The sequence below is a fragment of the Acinonyx jubatus genome, chromosome A3 (genome assembly GCF_027475565.1).
Source record: "Acinonyx jubatus isolate Ajub_Pintada_27869175 chromosome A3, VMU_Ajub_asm_v1.0, whole genome shotgun sequence".
In the NCBI taxonomy this organism is placed as follows: Eukaryota; Metazoa; Chordata; class Mammalia; order Carnivora; family Felidae; genus Acinonyx; species Acinonyx jubatus.
In genome coordinates, this window is record NC_069388.1 from 1,367,627 (window position 1) to 1,384,778 (window position 17,152).

General features: G+C 53.0%; 1 protein-coding gene across 4 annotated transcripts; it reads left to right on the forward strand.

Moving 5' to 3' along the window:
- Positions 1-1,097: 1,097 nt before the first annotated feature.
- TCFL5 (transcription factor like 5) lies at positions 1,098-17,151 on the forward strand. 4 transcript variants are annotated; one of them, XM_053199746.1, is made up of 6 exons: positions 1,098-1,816; positions 2,865-3,036; positions 3,394-3,469; positions 4,881-5,124; positions 7,221-7,362; positions 16,383-17,151. In XM_053199746.1, the coding sequence occupies exons 1-6, from the start codon at positions 1,143-1,145 to the stop codon at positions 16,503-16,505; spliced, it is 1,431 nt and encodes a 476-aa protein (XP_053055721.1). In that variant the 5' UTR covers positions 1,098-1,142; the 3' UTR covers positions 16,506-17,151. The 4 variants fall into 4 exon arrangements, with proteins under 4 accessions (XP_053055721.1, XP_053055720.1, XP_053055719.1 ...); XM_053199745.1 differs by having other exon boundaries at positions 1,099-1,816; positions 4,878-5,124; XM_053199744.1 differs by having other exon boundaries at positions 1,100-1,816; positions 3,307-3,469.
- The last annotated feature ends 1 nt before the right edge of the window (position 17,152 follows it).

A 17,152-nucleotide genomic window follows, 5' to 3' on the forward strand; every position in this document is an offset into this window, starting at 1 on the left:
CCACCCAAATGAGAAACAAACACACGTGGTAGGTGCCGACGGTCTTTAATTCCAGTAAGTGAAAAACTAAATCAGATATAATCTTGAGTTTACTTTCTCAGTGACACAGCACTCTGTGATTTTGCTGTTCAGCGAGGTCCTTTCAGCAGCAGCACACGCATCAGATGGGGCTCCTGAGAAAGTGGCTTCCGGGTCCCACCCAGGCCTGAATTAGAATCTGCTTTTTAACAAGGTCCTGGTGACTCTGTGCGCATTGTGGTCTGTGTTGGTGCCGCGCTTGGAATCTTCTCAAAGGTTTTACCCACGCCCCTCTGTGTATTTAGCGGCTTTGTAATTTCGCTTTTTAAACTTCCATATTTCAATCACCTCTAGCTAATCTCTGTGTCTGGTGTGGAAATAAGTGCTCTAGCTTGGTTTGCTTTTTCTTTTTCCAAAGGATGAATCCGCTGTCCTGATATCGTTTATTGAGGAGCCCACCACTTCCCTCCCGAGGACGTTTTAAGCGGGAGAAAAGCCTTAAAACCACGTGCACGGTACGATCTCGCATATGTTCACAGAAACGACGCGGCAGAGGGGCGCTGCGCACTCGGGGAGCACGACTGCGGTGTGCGCCGGGATGCGGCGGTATGACCGACACGTCACCAGGCTGCAGACCGCCTCCTCCCCGCACAGGTACCTCGCACAGGTACCCGGGGTAGGTGTAGTACCTGTGAACGGCTAAAGCGCACGCGCCCGTCCGGCCCCGGCCCCGGCCCCGGCCCCGGCCCCGCCCTCGCCCTCGCCCTGCGCGCGCATCCCCCGCATCGCCCCGCCCCCGACCTGCGCACGCAGCCCACCACCGCGGCTCCCCACCCACCCACACACCTGCGCGCGCAACTCCCGTTGCACCGCCACCGCCCTCTCCGCCGTCGGGGGCGGGGCGCGGCGCGGCGCGGCGGGCAGCCGGCCAGGCGGTTGGCGAGGGTGGGGCCCAGGGGGCGGGGCCTCGGCACAGGGGGTGGGGTTTCCGTTGCGGGGCGGCGCGGCGCGGCGCAGGCGCGCTGTAGGCCCAGCGGTTTCCCGCCCCCCCCAACGTCGCCCGGCGACGCCGCGCCGGCCCGGTGCCCGCCGGCCCCGCCGCGCGCCCCGCCGTTGGCGCCGGCATGTCGGGCCCCGGGCCGCGGGAGCCGCCGCAGGCGGGCGGGCCGGCGGGCCCCGAGGGCGCGGACGCGGCGCCGGGCGAGGCGGGGCTGAGCTTCACGACCACCGACCTGAGTCTGGTGGAGATGACGGAGGTGGAGTACACGCAGCTGCAGCACATCCTCTACTCGCACATGGAGGCGGCGGCGGCCGACGGCGAGCTCGACGCACGCCTCAGCTCGGCCTTTCTGGCGGCCACGGCGCCGGGCGCGGCGACGGCGGCGGGCGGCTTCGCGGCGGCGGGGGGCGCGGCGGCGGCGGCGGCGGCGGCCGGGGGCGCGGCGTCCGTGTACCCGGTGTTGTGCCCGCCCGCGCTGGCCGACGGCGGCTTCGCGGGCGCCGCGCCCTGCCTGGGCCACGTCGACTTCCAGGAGCTGCGCATGATGCTGCTCAGCGAGGCGGGCGCCCCCGCCGCCGCCGAGAAGACGCCGGGCGCCGACGGCCCCGGCCCGGGCGCGCCGCGGCCCAAGGCGCCCGACGGCGGCGGCGGCAAGGAGAACGCGGAGGGCGCGCCCGAGGCGCGGGCCAAGTCGGCCGTGCGCGTCCGCCTGGAGGACCGCTTCAACAGCATCCCCGCTGAGCCGCCTTCCGCCCCGCGCGGCGCCGAGCCCCCCGAGCCCGGCGTGGCGCTCAACAAGTGGGTGTCCACCCCAGGGCGGCCGGGCGCGGGGAGGGCGCGGGGGGCGGGCCGCGCCGGGTCTGCGCGCACAGGAGGCCGCCAGCCTCCGTCAGGGTGCGGACCGGAAGGTCCCGTGCAGAGGCCAAAGTCAGTCTGGGTGCACATGCGGACCCCTGGTGAGGAGGCCGCCAGCCTGGCTCTGACTGGTATCTGCGTGGCCGGGTCTGGGTAGAGACTAGGTGATCTGGTGCAAAGCCAGCGCCACCGCAGCTTGCGTTTTAATAGGGATTGGGCCCAGCTGGGTCAGGGCGCAGGTAAAGTCAGCCGCTAGAAAGCCCCCAGCTTCCTCCCGGCTGGCATCGTAACAGGGGGCCGGCTTCCGCGGGCCTGAGGCCGACTTGCAAGGTTCTGTGCCCTGTGCAGGTGCCGGTGAGCAAGCACTTGGGAGTACTGAGTACACACCCCAGAGCGTGGGCTTCTGTGGTCAGCAGTGTCTGCACGCGGAAGGGCTAAGTTCCAGTTGAGATCGGTGTGCCAATGCTTCTGAGCACCGAATTATCCGCCTGCGTGTCAGGAGAGGTGTGTTTCCCCCATGTTGACCCAGGTTAGCGGTGTCTTCACTGCGCGCACGGACGCAGCTTTGTGGAAGGAAAGCGTCTTGTCCTGAGGCTTTGACCCTGAGGCTTCTCCTGCAGCCAGCCCGTCAGTCCTGCCCCAGGGGCGACTCCTGGAGAGGAGCGGCCCGTGTGCTGCGGCGGCTCCTCGGCTTTCTGTCCGTCCCTAGCCAGTGGCGGTCCCCACTTCGCCCTCAGTCATCAGAGTTTGGAGAATGGCCAAAAAAACAGAGCAAGAGAGATTGTCAGTGACACACAGCCTCCCGATCCTCCGTGAGGAAGAAGCTTGAGCTTGTGCGCCGCAGCACCAGTCGGTGATTGTTCGCCAGAGGTTTCCGTGATGAGGGGCATTCGTTCACCCTAACAGACTTGCGCGTTCTAGAAAAGGCGATTGTACCGCTTTGGGACATTTCCCGCAACACACTCTTCACACGTTTTTTTTGTCTCGGCAGTTTGGTCACTCTTATCCGACATCCTTCCGAATTAATGAACGTCCCTCTTCATCAGCAACAAAACAAATGCACGACGTTAGTGAAAAATAAAACCGCCACCGCGGCCACGGCCCTGCAGTTCACGTACCCTGTGTTCACGGCCAACGCCGGCTCGAACCCGTCGCAGGTGCAGGTAAGGGGACAGTTGGTCCCGCTTTGCTCTTTTGTTTTGTAGCAAATGGATTTGAGTTGAGTTCATTCGATCTGAAGGATTTCTCTTTCGCCAAGCTTAATAATCCTTAACGTCGAGAGTGTTTATGCGGTCGGGGAATGTCTTAAAATCCTCCGTGTAGCGCGTGGTGTCTTTGACGTGATTTCTGTGCAAGTGCATGTGCTTTGTGTGGAATCGAGGGGACCGACTGGGTCTCATGCTGATAAAGTTCCTGTGGCTTCGTTTTTCCAGAGCTCTAGTAACCCATGTTCTATACTCGAAGCTGCCAAGCATCAGGATTTTGGATTGCCTAGAGCATTTTCTTTCTGTTACCAGCAGGAAGTTGAATCCACTAAACAGACTTTGGGCGGTAGAAACAAAGCTTTGCCTGAGCAGGTTTGGATTAAAGTAGGAGGTAAGCCACAAAGGGGAGCGGGCGCTGCCCTGATGTCATTCTGGTGGGGGGGAAGGGAGGGGGACGGGGGGGTGGGGGGTGGGGAGGAGGTTTGTAAACATGAGATGGTCTTGGAAGTGTACTTCCACATGGGGGACTTTTCTTCACTTTGAACTTTCTTTCGAATTCCAAACATATTTATACTTAGTGTGGAAACATTGAGTTTGGAGGCTCCTCTTTCTTGCTAGTGATCTCCGTGAACGGAAGAATGACGGACTTCCGTAAACTTACCGTTTCCTGCAAGTTGCTGAAAGCACTTAATAGTGTTGTTTATGTTTTTTTCTTATTTTATATTTCACGAGTGAGCCAGGAGTCTGAAACCTGATAAAAGCTTTAGGAGACAATCTGCAGATGAGCAGAGGATTGAGTTGGGAACAAGAGGCCATAAGGTGATTCAGAAGGGTTTAGAAATAAACTGCTGAAGGCAAACCTTGCTCATCTTGAGAGTGAGCTCGCAATCCCTTTCTCCCTGGGAGCCAACTATTTTTTGACTCACTGGACGAGATAACCCCAAGGTTTTCCAGAGCCGGCGAGGACAGGAGCGACAGAGCCTCCGAGGCAGCGGGCACTTCTCGTGGTTCGGCGTCTCCGTGCAGAAGCGCGTGTTACCGTTTGCAGAGTTAAAGGTTGCTAATCAGACCGTGTGCTAAGTTCTCAGCTTCAGGAACAAAGCGTTCCCAGCACTGAGCTCCCCACCGGGTCCCCCGCTCTGAAAGATGTGGTGGTGACTCCTGTGCCACAGATTTATTTGGCTTTTGTTTGGCATCCTGGGAACGCACACCCCGCACGTGTTAGCTGGGGGCCTCCCGCTCTGCGTGTGATGAAATTTGCCGCGTTCCTCCAGCAGAAGGCAAAGCTAGGAGGTGGTCCCTCCTCGTGTGGGCAGAATCACTTGTGAGGTGAGGGCACATTTAACCGTAGGCCACCTACGTTTTGTCTTCTGGGCACTGCGGTTAGAGTATCCGCTGTCACGTTAGAATAATCGCATAAAAGAAAATCTTCTGGAGAAAAAAAATCTTTTTTCATTCTGAACATCAGAGAAGTTCAGTAACTTCTTGGTTTCTCCGTTGATAGGTGGTAGTTAACATCTGCTGATTAACAGGGGACCTTTGACAAGGTTGTATCGATTACATAATACTCAGAGTGTTCTCGTTTGGTTACAGATTTATGTTCAGGTTTGTGGTTTGAACCTTGGAGCTTTGTGTACAAGTTCCTGGAGTAGGTGCAGCTTTTCCTGTTGAGTCCTGTGTGTCCCTTGCTCGTGAATGTGTGTCTGGAGTTGAAAATGGCACCAAAGGTACTCAGCACTAATGGGAAGAAGTCAAGTAAAATAAAACATTAAAATACACTTTTTTCTTCTTTTGCAAAGAAGAAGCGCTATGTAAGCAAGCAATAAATAAGAGGAATCGGAGTAGAACTCGTCAGCTGGACACAAACGTAGAGCGAAGAGCCCTTGGAGAGATTCAGAACGTGGGTGAAGCTTCCACCGCCGCACAGGGCGCTTGGCCGCCCGCGGAGTCCTCGCAGGCAAACCTCGGGGAGCAGAGCCAGAGCGGGCCGCAGGGAGGAAGGTCGCAGCGCAGGGAGAGGCATAACCGCATGGAAAGAGATAGAAGGTAACTCGTGTGGTTGTTCATCAACACGCAAGTTTATTCCAGTTATTAGCAGTAATGGGCAAGTTATTGATGAGCCAGCGGTTTAGTTGATTCCTAATGTGTTCAAAGTGGAGAGAGGTTGGCCAGAGTGAATATTGACTTTGTTTTGCTAGGGGGATCGGGGTCCCCAGGACCACCCCCCAGGTTTGATGGTTCTTTAGGACTTAGGGCTTTGATTTATTACAGAGAAAGGAACCTGCAAAATTACCAAAGGTGCTGGGTGGGGGATGGGCGTCCAGTGAGCTAGGTGCAGGCTCCCAGGTGTCCCCTCCCAGGGGACTCCCAGATGCACTCAGCAACCCCAGCACCAGCTGTGGCCAGCTGGGAAGCTCCTGAGGGACTCCGGGCCCCGAGATTTTCTTGGTGGGCATGTCACGGAGGCATTCCTACCTGGCAAGCAGCCAATCCCAGGACCCCAGGAGAAGAGCCAGTGCACAGCATAAACCGTGTTTACGCACATGTTGTGGGTGCAGAGAGCCCCTCCTAACTAATGGTGCTGGGAACCCCTGGAATCTGAGTGTCCGGATGCCATCAGGGGCCCACCTTGTGAGTAGGCTGCTGGGAGATGGCCAGGGTGCACCATGGGGCACTTAGCTTTGGCTGGTTCTTTTAAGAATGTTGGGAAAGAAAGGGGTTAAAACTGTCGTTTTATCTGTAGGTTTTATTTAGAATCTGCAATATTTTTTTGAATATTTATTTTTGAGAGAGAGAGAGATTGACAGAGCATGAGCAGGGGAGGGGCAGAAAGAGGGAGACACAGAATCCGAAGCAGATTCCAGGCTCTGAGCTGTCAGCACAGAGCCTGACGCGGGGCTCAAACCCACGAACCATGAGATCATGACCTGAGCTGAAGTCAGATGCTTAAGTGACTGAGCCACCTAGGCGCCCTGAATCTGCAATTTTATGTAGAATCAAAAGGTGGCTAGTTTTTCTCTATTACAGTTGGATTTTTACCTGATGTTTCCCTAACATAATTAACATAGTCATTCATTGAGAACTTTGTACCAGTTTCCTTTTTATAGCATGCGACAAGGCAGACGTTCAGCTACGAAGGGCAAATGTTGACCCAAGGCGACTTCTTTCCTTTTAAAAGGATATATTAGAGCTAGCTGGCCAGCTAGATCTTCTTACACAGGTGCGCTCACACCCACTGGCACACACACACACTCACACACTCTACTTGAAGCGCTGTGTCAGCAAGGACTTGTGAACCAGAAAGGACATTTTTCCTACTCTGATATTTATCACATAAACATTTATTTAACACCTACTATGTGAAAACCCTTCTACCGTATGCTGACAGCGAGAACTTAGATTTTTACTCTGCCTTTTCGTAGTTTAACAGCCTGCAGAGGGATCACCTCTCATCTGAGTTTCTTATCTACAAAGCAGAGCTGGCTACCACACGGATTGGAGACAGGATGAAACACGTGTGTACGTCACACGTGTCTGCCTCTGTGTAGAAGTTAGCATCTCGTAAATGCCAGCTGTCACATTGACCTCATGAGATCGCTACGACAGATTCTGAGTGTATGCTTGGGAAGATGGGCAACGAGGGTTGTATAAGCTGGTAATCGGGAAGAGCTAAAAAATGGTGTAAATCATGAGACCACTTGGGATGTAAACGATCTCTAAAAAATGAATGATCTCTCAAATGACTGGGATTCGGGGCATTAACAGACTGGTCGTGTGTGATCCTTTTGACCCGGGGTCCCTTGCCGATCATAGCTGCAACCCTGAGCTGTGGGTGAGCTCCTTGGCCCAAGGAGAGCTGTCCACCCAGAAAACCCCCCACAAAATTTTGCTTCGCGTTTCCGGGGCTTGGGTCCATGCTTGGTCTGGAGACTGGAAACTGGCCCTTGCTCCTGACCCATGAGAAGTCCGTGGAAACCCCTGCAGCAGGTCGGCCTTGTGGAGGAGGGCCACATGGTTGTGGCGGAGCGTGGTCCTGAGCACGCACTTGGTGGCCGGGCCACAAGCGACACATTCAGACATTTGCCTTACTGCTTGGTGTTGCTTCTGCTTCTCTGGGTGATCACTTTGGATTTTGACTGTAGGCGCAGAATCCGCATTTGTTGCGATGAGTTGAATCTTCTAGTCCCGTTCTGCAATGCCGAGACAGATAAGGCAACCACGCTCCAGTGGACCACAGCGTTCCTGAAGTACATTCAGGAGAGACACGGAGATTCTCTTAAGAAGGTCAGTATTCGGAGCAGGTAGATTTTTAGAATTTTATAAACTTACCAGAGAGCTTACTTATCCTTTTTTCCCTGAGATATCCTGGACTGTTGTTCTTGCTGGAATCCAGGGTCAGGTACTGAGTTCACTGAGAACAGAACTCCGCCCATTAATGATGTAGCTCTTCGTGTATCGAAATAAGAAGCACGGCTGGGGTCCGTTCACTGACATGCACGGTGTAAGTGACTGAGTATCGGTTGTCAGATCATAGATCGAGCGCCTGCTGTGTGCAGTGGATTGTATGGGGCTTGAAGGGGTATCAGAGACCTGGGAGATGTGGTCTTTTGTTACCCTCTGAAAACTTTGTGATGGGATGAAGCAAGAATAGTTGAGGGAGAGACAGAGACAGATACGTGTTAAATAGTCTGGAATTCACATGCGCTCAGAAGGCGGAGAAGCGAGCCTCTTTGGTGGGCTGCGTGACTGGGGACGACTTGGGGGCTTTGGAGCCCAAGCATCTGGCTCCTTGTTGCAGCCAGCACTGCCTTGACCCTGTCTGTTCAGTCCCAGGGGCAATTGTAGCGAGCGAGCGTGGCTCCAGGTAGGACCGAACGCATGGTGTGAATGGGAGTCCAGCCGCCCCTTCCCTGGTGGTTCAGATGGAAGAACGGAGGCGTTTGCGGCTTTGGCTTCAGTGCTCTGCCTCGGGGGGACCTCGGCTGCAGGTACTGGCCTCAGAATGCTGGTGGTCAGGGGGAGTGGTGGCGAGGCCTCGGCGAAGCAAGCCCAGCGCCCCGGCCCTGCTCCTTGTCGAAGCCGTCGTGTGGTTGCTGCTGTGGGCTCAGCATCCGTTAGGCGCTGAGCTGAGGTTGGCGCAGAAACGTCGGAGCCTTTTAGAAAGAGCCTCTCGTGTCTAGATCCTGGAAGGGCCGGGAACCGCAGGCGGTTTTCCGTTTCCCTTGTGTCTCCGCACGGCAAGGCTCCGTCCTTCCGTTGTACGTTGGCTGCGTTGTAGAGCAGCGTTTATGTCCCGTTTCTTCTAACTGGGTCACTTACAGTTGTTTATAATGCACTTACTCTTTGACATTATGTGTTGGAGATAGACTGTTAACTTTGATGAAATAAAGCTTTTATGTATTTTTTTTTATTATTTAATTCCAGTTAGCGAACACACAGCGTGATATCAGTTTCAGGTGTACAACGTAGGGATTCGGCACTCCCACACGTCCCCCGGTGCTCATCACGACAGGTGCGCTCCTTCATCCCCGTCACTTATTTCCCCCGTCCTCCGACCCCCCTCCCCTCTGGCGACCGTCGGTGTGATGTGATCTCTGTAGTTGAGAGTCTGGTTCTTGGTTAGTCTCTTTATTCCTTTGCCCATTTGTTTTGTTTCTTAAATTCCACAGATGAGTGATCTCATACAGTATTTGTTTTTCTCTGAATGACATGTTTCACTCAGTATCATACTTTAGTTCTATCCACATTGTTGCCAGTGGCAAGATCTTACTCTCTTTGATGGCTGAGTACTACTCCATTGTGTGTGTGTGTGTGTGTGTGTGTATATATATCCACCACATCTTTATCCACTCGCCAGTCAATGGACGTTTGGGCTCTTTCCATAGTTTGGCTATTGTCGATAGTGTTGCTATAAACATTGGGGTGAATTTGCCTCTTTGAATCAGCAGTCTTGTAGCCTTTGGGCAAACACAGGGTAGTGTGATGGCTGGGTCGTAGGGTACTTCTATTTTTAACTTCTTGAGGAACCTCCACACTGTTTTCCAGAGTGGCTACACCGGTTTGCATCCCACCGGTTTGCAGTGCAAAAGGGTTCCTCTTTCTCCGCATCCTCACCAGCACCTGTTGTTTCCTGAGTTGTGAATCTTAGCCGCTCGGACAGCTGTGAGGTGGTGGTATCTCAGTGTCGTTTTGATCTGTATTTTCCCTGATGAGGAGTGATGTCGGGCCTCACGTGTCTGTTGGCCACTTGTGTGTCGTTTTTGGAAAAAGCTTACGTACGTTCATATATACATATGTGTATATATGTGTGTTTAAAAATTGATATTTGTTTATTTAGAGAGTACACACACATTTACAAGCTAGGGAGGGAGGGAGGGAGACAGGGAGAGAGACAGAGAGAGAGAGAGAGGACGGGAGAATCCCAAGCAGGCTCCGCAGTCAGTGCAGAGCCTGATGTGGGGCTCGATCTCATGAAGCACAAGGTCGTGGCCTGAGCCAAAATCAAGAGTCAGACATTTAGCCTGCTGCGCCACCCATGCGCCCCAAGCTTTTACATTTTTGAAAATGATTTTAATGTTTGCCTCTGGGTACCTGTTAGTAATGAATTATTCATGTAATTTATTCAAACGTATTGAAGGTGCTTACGACAACGATAAAAATTCGTTAACTGTCTTTGTCTATACCCAAAGATTCAATAGGTTAAAACTTACAGGTGTTATATTTCACATTTCATATACATTATGCTTCCTGGTGTTTCTGCACTTAGTTACGTTGAATGTGTGGCTTGCTTCTGGGTCAGATTCCAGGGCCGGTCAGGAAAGGGGCTGCAGGGACGTCGGGGAGCACTTTGTTGGGTTAGCACACAGCTCGCCAAGCAGGGTCTATGGCTGTTTCCTCAGTAACCGGTCTCCCTTTTTCACTTATTTTTGTTCTGACAGATAAAATACACGAGAGTCTTAAGTGATTTTCCCGAGTTGTTTTAGTACACGTTTCGTTCCGCAGGTCCCTGCACCCAGGCTTGTTCAGGATGCCGGGGGGTCACCCTTCGAATGAGACCAAGAGCCTGCTGGCCGAGCGGACGATGCAGGGGCGTGTCGGTCCTGTCACGAGGAGAGCTGCTCTGTGGGCCCTGCCTGCAGCAGGGGCGGCGGGGGGTCTGGAGGGTCGTAGGCAGCAGTGGCATGTCAGCCTTAAAAACAAAACAGCCGGTGGTTTTACTGGCAAAGTGAGTCTCTGGGGAACGAGGAACCGCCATGCAGGACACGCAAGCTGCGGGGAACACAGGGAAGGCCCGCTCTCTTAGGTTTTAGGGGGAGATCGGGGTGGGTCGTTTGGGGCGGCAGTGTGCTGGAGAGGAGGGGGAGTCAGGGTTTGGGGTGGTTTCTGGCTCCGGCAGGCAGTGGCCGGGGCGGGTGGGGGGGGCACCGAGGCCTCCCTTGCCGAGGCTGGTCTCGCCGGGCGGCTGTGGCGCCCGAGCCCCCGCCAAGGCGCCTGGCTCTGTCTCGGGGGGGTCTCCTGTGCCCGTCCCCACGGACGCCATCTGATCGATGTTTCGCGTGGGGCCCGCCATGGGCCGGTGGGGGCGGGGGGGCTCTGGTTTGTGTGGCCAGATGAGGGTGCTCTGGCCGGGGCGGCCGGGGCAGCCTCCGGCATCTGGTGCAGACGTGCGAGGCTTTCAGCGCCCAGGAGGCACCGAGCCCCGTCCAGAGGGCAACGGGGAGAGGAGTCTGGGGCTCCGTCAGCAGACACCTGGTTCCCTCGGCGCCCTTTCTTGTTTCTTTGTAAATTTATTTCACTTCCGGCGTAGTTACCATACAGTGTTGTGTTGGTTCCAGGCCAGTTTGTGTTGTTTTTCTAACAAACATACACGCAGTACAACGAACACATCCGCACCCGTCACCCAGGGTCAGCGTTTACCGTGTTTACATCACACACTCACGTGTCGGCCGCGCAGTTTCAGAGACGCTTCCAGGCGTCATGTCTCCTCGCCTCTAGATATTTCTGGACGCGTCTCCTGGAAAATGCTCCCGCGCACCCCCCGTGCCATTACTGTGCCTCACGAGGTTGATCACCATGCTGTCATCTAATGGTCCATATTGGCGTTTCCCCGGAATGTTTCAAATGACTTTCGTAGCGGCTTTTCTTTTTTCCTCCAAACCCGCACCCACCCGTGGATTCTGTATTGCGTTTAATTACGCTTTGAGTCTCCTTAAGCTGCAACCACTCTGCCCCACCTCACGTTTGCTTATGATGACGTTGAGGTTTGGGGGAGATGAGGTCGGGCGTCTGTAGAACTCTGAATTTAGATGACTCACTTTATATGGGGAATTTCGATAGAATTTCAAACTTCGAGAAAACTTCCAAGATTTGTACCGAACTCGGCGGGTGCCCACCAGCCTCACTCAGAGTCACCAGTTGCTAACGTCATAGCCCATTCGCTCTGTCATGCTTCATCTCTCATTATATACTTTCCCGAACCATTTAATAACGACTCGTAGATACCTCAGGACTTGTGTATTTCTGAAGAACAAAAGCCTCGTCTTACGGAACCGGGATACGGTGCTCAGACTCAGGAAATGGAACTTCCGTACAAAACTGTTGTCCGGCTCAGGGGTAACCTTTGGATTTGCCTGGATTTGCCTGTTCTCCTGATAATGTCTTCTGCAGCTTCCCCACTGGTTATGAGGAGCTGCCGAGAGAGAGGATCGGGAATCTCAGCCCAGCCGCGGGCGGCCCCTCCCTCTGCACCTCCCGCCCCCTCCCCCCCCACCCCCACCACTGCCCACTCTCCCGGCAGCACCAGCACTTGGTGCTGCGGGAATTCCTGCCCCCACGTCCGCCAGCCTCTGACTGGTTGGTTCCTGTTTCACCAGTGACGGGCACCCTGAGTTAGTCCGTGGCCCTGGGGGTGACGGCTGACAGGCTGACGGTCTCCCCAGTTGGTGCGCAGCATCCCCCGGTCCCCTATTGACTGGTGTCCCCTTCCCCTTGCACACAGACCCCTCCTTCAACCTTCCAGACAGGAACATACCCCCTCTTTGGCTCTGAAGGCGAGGACAGTCACCTGGCCTGGTGGGTGGGCCCTGGTGGCCGGGCCCTGGTGGCCCCGTTGCAGCTCTGTCCCCCCTCTGCTCCTTTGTCACTCTGAACCTGGGTGCCTGCGCCCGAGTCTCCGCGAGCCTTGGGTGTCCCAGATTCTGCTCTTGCTGCTCTGTCGGCATTTGGGGGGCGGGCAGAGTCAGTGGTAGTATTTTCTCGTTTTTTCTTTTTTGAGAAAGGGGGCACAAGTGAGCAAGAGAGAAGCGGGGCTCACCCAGTTCGGGACCCTAACTCATGAACCGCAAGATCATGACCTGAGCCAAAGTCAGACACAACCGACTGAGCCACCCAGGCACCTGATCATGTTTTCTTCTATCATAATTTGCTTTTATGTCCGTTATTTCAAAGCGTTACCTATTCTGTCGTTTTTTTAAGGTTTTATTTTTTTCTGTCACACTGAGGTAAAAAGCATTTGGCTTTTTACTTTTTCTGTTTTTAAAGCAGAGGTCTCTGGCTACTTTGTATTTTATTTTATTTTATTTTTTAAAATTTTTTATAAGTTTTCTTTATTTTGAGAGAGGCAGAGTGGGGGTGGTGCAGAGAGAGAAGGAGACAGAGAATCCCAAGCAGACTCCATGCTACCAGCGCAGAGCCTGATTCAGGGCTTGAACCCACAAAACGTGAGATCGTGACCTCAGCCGAAACCAAGAGTCAAATGCTCAACCAACTGAGCCACCCAGGCGCCCCTGTTTTTCACGTTTTCGTATTACATTGTCATCAATGAAGATGGTCTGTACAAAGAAACCATTTTTGAAAGTTGGTTGAGACTTCCATCGTGACCTCTTCGTCAGTTTTTAAAAGTTTTGGATTTATTTGGAAAGAATGTGTATACTCCATTCGGTGAATTCTGTGTTTGTTAGGTTGAGACTATTCGTGGCGATTCAGACTTTCCCCTCCTGCTCTGCTGTGTGGCACGCCTGTCCCTGCCCCAGACAGGTGGCTGGTACTTTCCCTTCCCGACTTCCTGGTGCAGCTTCCTGATGGGTGCTCGGAACCATCGCCCTCCTTCCTCTTAAGAAACACGCTTTGTTTTTGTAAGGTTATTTTTGTTTCTATAATCTCTACACCCAACATGGGGCTCGAACTCACAGCCCCAAGGTCAGGAGTCACTGGCTGTTCCTTACTGAGCCAGCCGGGCGCCCTGAGAAATGCACTTCTTGTGTTTGGCTTCTCTTGTATTTGCACACTCTGGCCAGGAGTCATCAAGGTGTCTTGATGAGCTGTAAGACTCCCTTGAAACTCTGCCGTTTCACTTAGGTTTTGTTGAAGTAGATGCCGACTGAGAGGGGAGAGTGGCAGTCGCCCGCTGACTTCTGGCCTACAAGGAGGCCTGGCGATCGCAGCCACCCCAGTGCCTCGTGATTGAGAGCTGGGACCCCGTGGGCGGGCATCCAGGCCACACCAGCTTACCCGCTGCCCGCACAGATGCCTGGCACAAAGGCGGAGGCCCAGCACTAGTCTCGCAGCGTGGACACTGGTCAGGAAATCTCTGGAGTGCTTTCTTACATCGGAAATGATTGTTTCCTTCTTTGTGGCTTTAATTATTCCCAAAGGGAAATTCTGCCTTCTCAGTACGGGCAGATATTTTCTGTTTGGGCTTTGGGTGTCAGGATATAGGAAACTGTCAAAATATGGTTCATCTTAAATTGTGTTGAGACCCTAAAACCTTTGAAAGCTCGGGAAGAAAATTAGAGATATGTGCAGATGTAGCGGCTGAGTGGGATAGTCGTTAGAAATGACAGGTGGCCTTGATCAGATGCCACTTTGAAGGTGGACAGGTGGCGTGCCCCAGCCATTCCAGATGGTTCCGAAGTTAAACTCGTTCAGCAGAGTACTTCTTCCCTTTCAGGACGTGAACTAAATATAAACCCACTACAGCCCAGCAACAAAAGCAACACAATACAAAAACAAAGGATTCGAGCACCTTTTTCCAAAGAAGGTGAACACATGGCCAGCAAGTACATGAGAAGATGCTCGCCATCTCTGACCATCAGGGAAATGCAGATCAAAACCACGTGCAAGTACCACTTCTCACCGTGACGTGTGGCTGTTACAGACACACTAGGTGCTCAGGAGGTGCAGAATTGGAACTCGGGGCTGCTGGTGAGAATGTCAGATGGTGCGGCTGCTGTAGCAAGTTGTCTGACGGTGTCTCAAGAAGTTAGCCCTAGAATTACCGGGCGATCCGGCAATCCCTCTTGGGGGTTATGCACCCGAGAGACTTAAAAGCAGGGACCCGGATGGACGCCTGTATGTCAGTGTTCACAGCAGCTCTGGTCTCAGAGGCCAGAATGTTGGAGGTGGCCCCCGTGCCTGGCAGCGTGCGTCCGGAGGGCGCTTACTCAGCCGTAGGCAGAGAGGGCGTGACACCTTGCTGCAGCACGGGTGCGCCTCGTCGCCGCTCTGAGTGACGTGAACCAGTCACAGGAGGACAGACGCCCCGTGGGTCCACTTCCGTGTGGCCCCTGGAGCTGTTCCATTCGTAGGGACAGAAAGTGGGATGGTGGGCAGGGGCTGCGGGAGGGCGAGAGTCATGTTTGACGGGGGACAGAGTGTCCGTGTGGAAAGATGAAAAGTGGTGGTGATCACGCGACACCGTGAAGGCAGTTCGTGCGCCGGATAAAACCACATACAGCGGTTAAAACAAAATGTCACGTTATATATTTTTTACTGTAACAGAACCTTTAAGCCTAGACTCAGCGGCATAAGACTGCTATGCTTAAAAAACTCGTGGAAGTGTGTCCGTGCACAAACGTGCAGAGAACAGAATACCGAGCTCCTGTGTTCCTGTAACTCTGCTTCAGGGCCAAGATCGCCTGTCTGTGCTCCTGTCCTGCCTCCCTTGTGGGACTCTTTTATTTTGAAGCAGTTGCAGACCTAACGTTTTAATTTAATTTTTTAATTTACATTCAAGTTAGTTAGCGTGTAGTGCAACAAGGATTTCAGGAGTAGGTTCCTTAGTGCCCCTTCCCCATTTAGCCCATCCCCCCTCCCACACCCCCTCCAGTAACCCTCAGTTTGTTCTCCATATTTGTGAGTCTCTTCTGTTTTGTCCCCCTCCCTGTTTCTATATGATTTTTGTTGCCCTTCCTTTATGTTCGTCTGTTTTGTCTCTTAAAGTCCTCCTATGAGTGAAGGTCGTATGATTTTTGTCTTTCTCCGACCAGTTTCGCTTAGCATGATACCCTCCAGTTCCACCCACGTAGTTGCGAATGGCAAGATTTCCTTCTCTGTGATTGCCGTGTGATGCTCCACTGTATGTATACCGCATCTTGAGCCATTCATCCCTCGATGGACATTTGCTCCTTGTTCTTTATTTCCCGAAGAGACGGAACACTTTGTCCATAGGACGTCTGCCTTCCGCGTTGTGCAGACCCACGATCCCGTTTCCCAGAGGCTGACAAAGATCTGGCTGTCTGCACTTGCCTTCTTTTGTGAGCTTGGGGCTGACCCTGTGCTCGGGACAGCCAGCCTGCCCCAGCCACGAAAGCTGAGGCCTTGAAAAGTTCCTGGAGGCAGGACAGCGTGAGCAAGGGCCGTGCCGACGGTACCACGGGAGCCAGATTTTAGTCTTATGGGTGCGGAGGTAACCCCTGACCCCAGGCCTGCCCTGGAACACTTGCTGGTGTGTGTGGGGTAGGTCATGGGTACGGTGTCTGTGTGGGGTGGTGGAAAGTTCTGGAGATGGATGGTAGTGATGGCTCTGAAACACTGATGTCCTTAATGCGGCTGATTGAACACTGACACATAAAGGGGTAAAGTGTTATATTATGCTACGATAGAAAATCTGTAAGTATGGCTGCTGCTTTTAAATAAAGAAGGCTTTATAATATATTCAGGCATTATGAGACTCTATTAGAAAGTTAAAAATACATGTAAATGTAACGGAGAAAAATGTTTGAATCCCTTTTATCCTGTACACCCCCTTACGAGATGCGACATGAATTTGTAGATGACGCCTATATATCTTGAAGTAATTTAGCTCATAATTTCAACCTTCTTTAATTTTTTAAAGGTTTTTTTCATTGTAAGTACTCTCTCCGCCCCACCACGGGGCTCAAACTCACGACCCTGAGATCAAGAGCCGTGCACATTGCACCGACTGAGCCGGCCAAATGCTCCCCCCAACACACAACCTTTTGTGCTGTGGAGATAGTTTCCGTGTCTGTAAATTCAGTGCATTAACGGTCATTTCTCAACTTCAGGAATTTGAGAGTGTGTTTTGCGGTAAGACTGGCAGAAGGCTCAAGTTGACCAGACCGGACTCCTTGGTGACACGTCCCGCACAGGAGAGCCTACAGAGCAGCCCAGCCATGGACGTCAAGTGACCGGCACCGACCGCGAGTTCCTGGCAGTGGCGGCTGCTGCCCGGGGCCCCCAAGCGTCTGTGCAACCCAGGAGCCCCGGCGGTTTGACTCTAGGGGGACGCAGGTCAAGTTGATGGGCCTCCAGTGGGGACGTTAAAGCACGTTGTGTAAAGATGTTTGTCTAGAACAAAATACTTACTAGTCATTCGTGTCCTCTTAGACCATTTGGGGATGAAGACGTTGCCAATTGACAAGAAACTTCTCAATTACCTGCCTGATTCCATCATGTTTCTTAACATGATAACTTTGAAAATTACCATCTTTTGTAATTTCCTTAGTCTTAAAAGGTATATTGCTTTTTACTTACTTTATCTGCATTTTAAATGTGCCCGCTTAGCAACTGGAACAAGTTAAACTTTTCTTAATTAGAAGTAGTTTGGAAATTTCACTCTTTTGTTTCTCCCTCCCCTTGTACCGACTCCATTCACACAGGACCATGTTGTGAGATGTGGTCCATTCCAGCCTTCCCGCTGGACATTTTCCAGACTCCCTTTGAAGCCATTTTTGTCCGCAAATGAAATATCGTCACAGTGGGTTACTTCACACCCTGATTTCCATATTGAGAGTCCCTACTTTCTGTGTAATAAACTCTAGTGTTTGGAACTGAG

Excerpts from the sequence above, each read along its gene's own strand:
- TCFL5 (XM_053199743.1), top strand. The coding sequence starts at position 1,143 with ATGTCGGGCCCCGGGCCGCGGGAGCCGCCGCAGGCGGGCGGGCCGGCG. Across the intron at positions 1,817-2,864 it reads CCCGGCGTGGCGCTCAACAA|TTTGGTCACTCTTATCCGAC; the intron begins GTGGGTGTCCAC and ends TTGTCTCGGCAG. Across the intron at positions 5,125-7,220 it reads CGCATGGAAAGAGATAGAAG|GCGCAGAATCCGCATTTGTT; the intron begins GTAACTCGTGTG and ends TTTTGACTGTAG.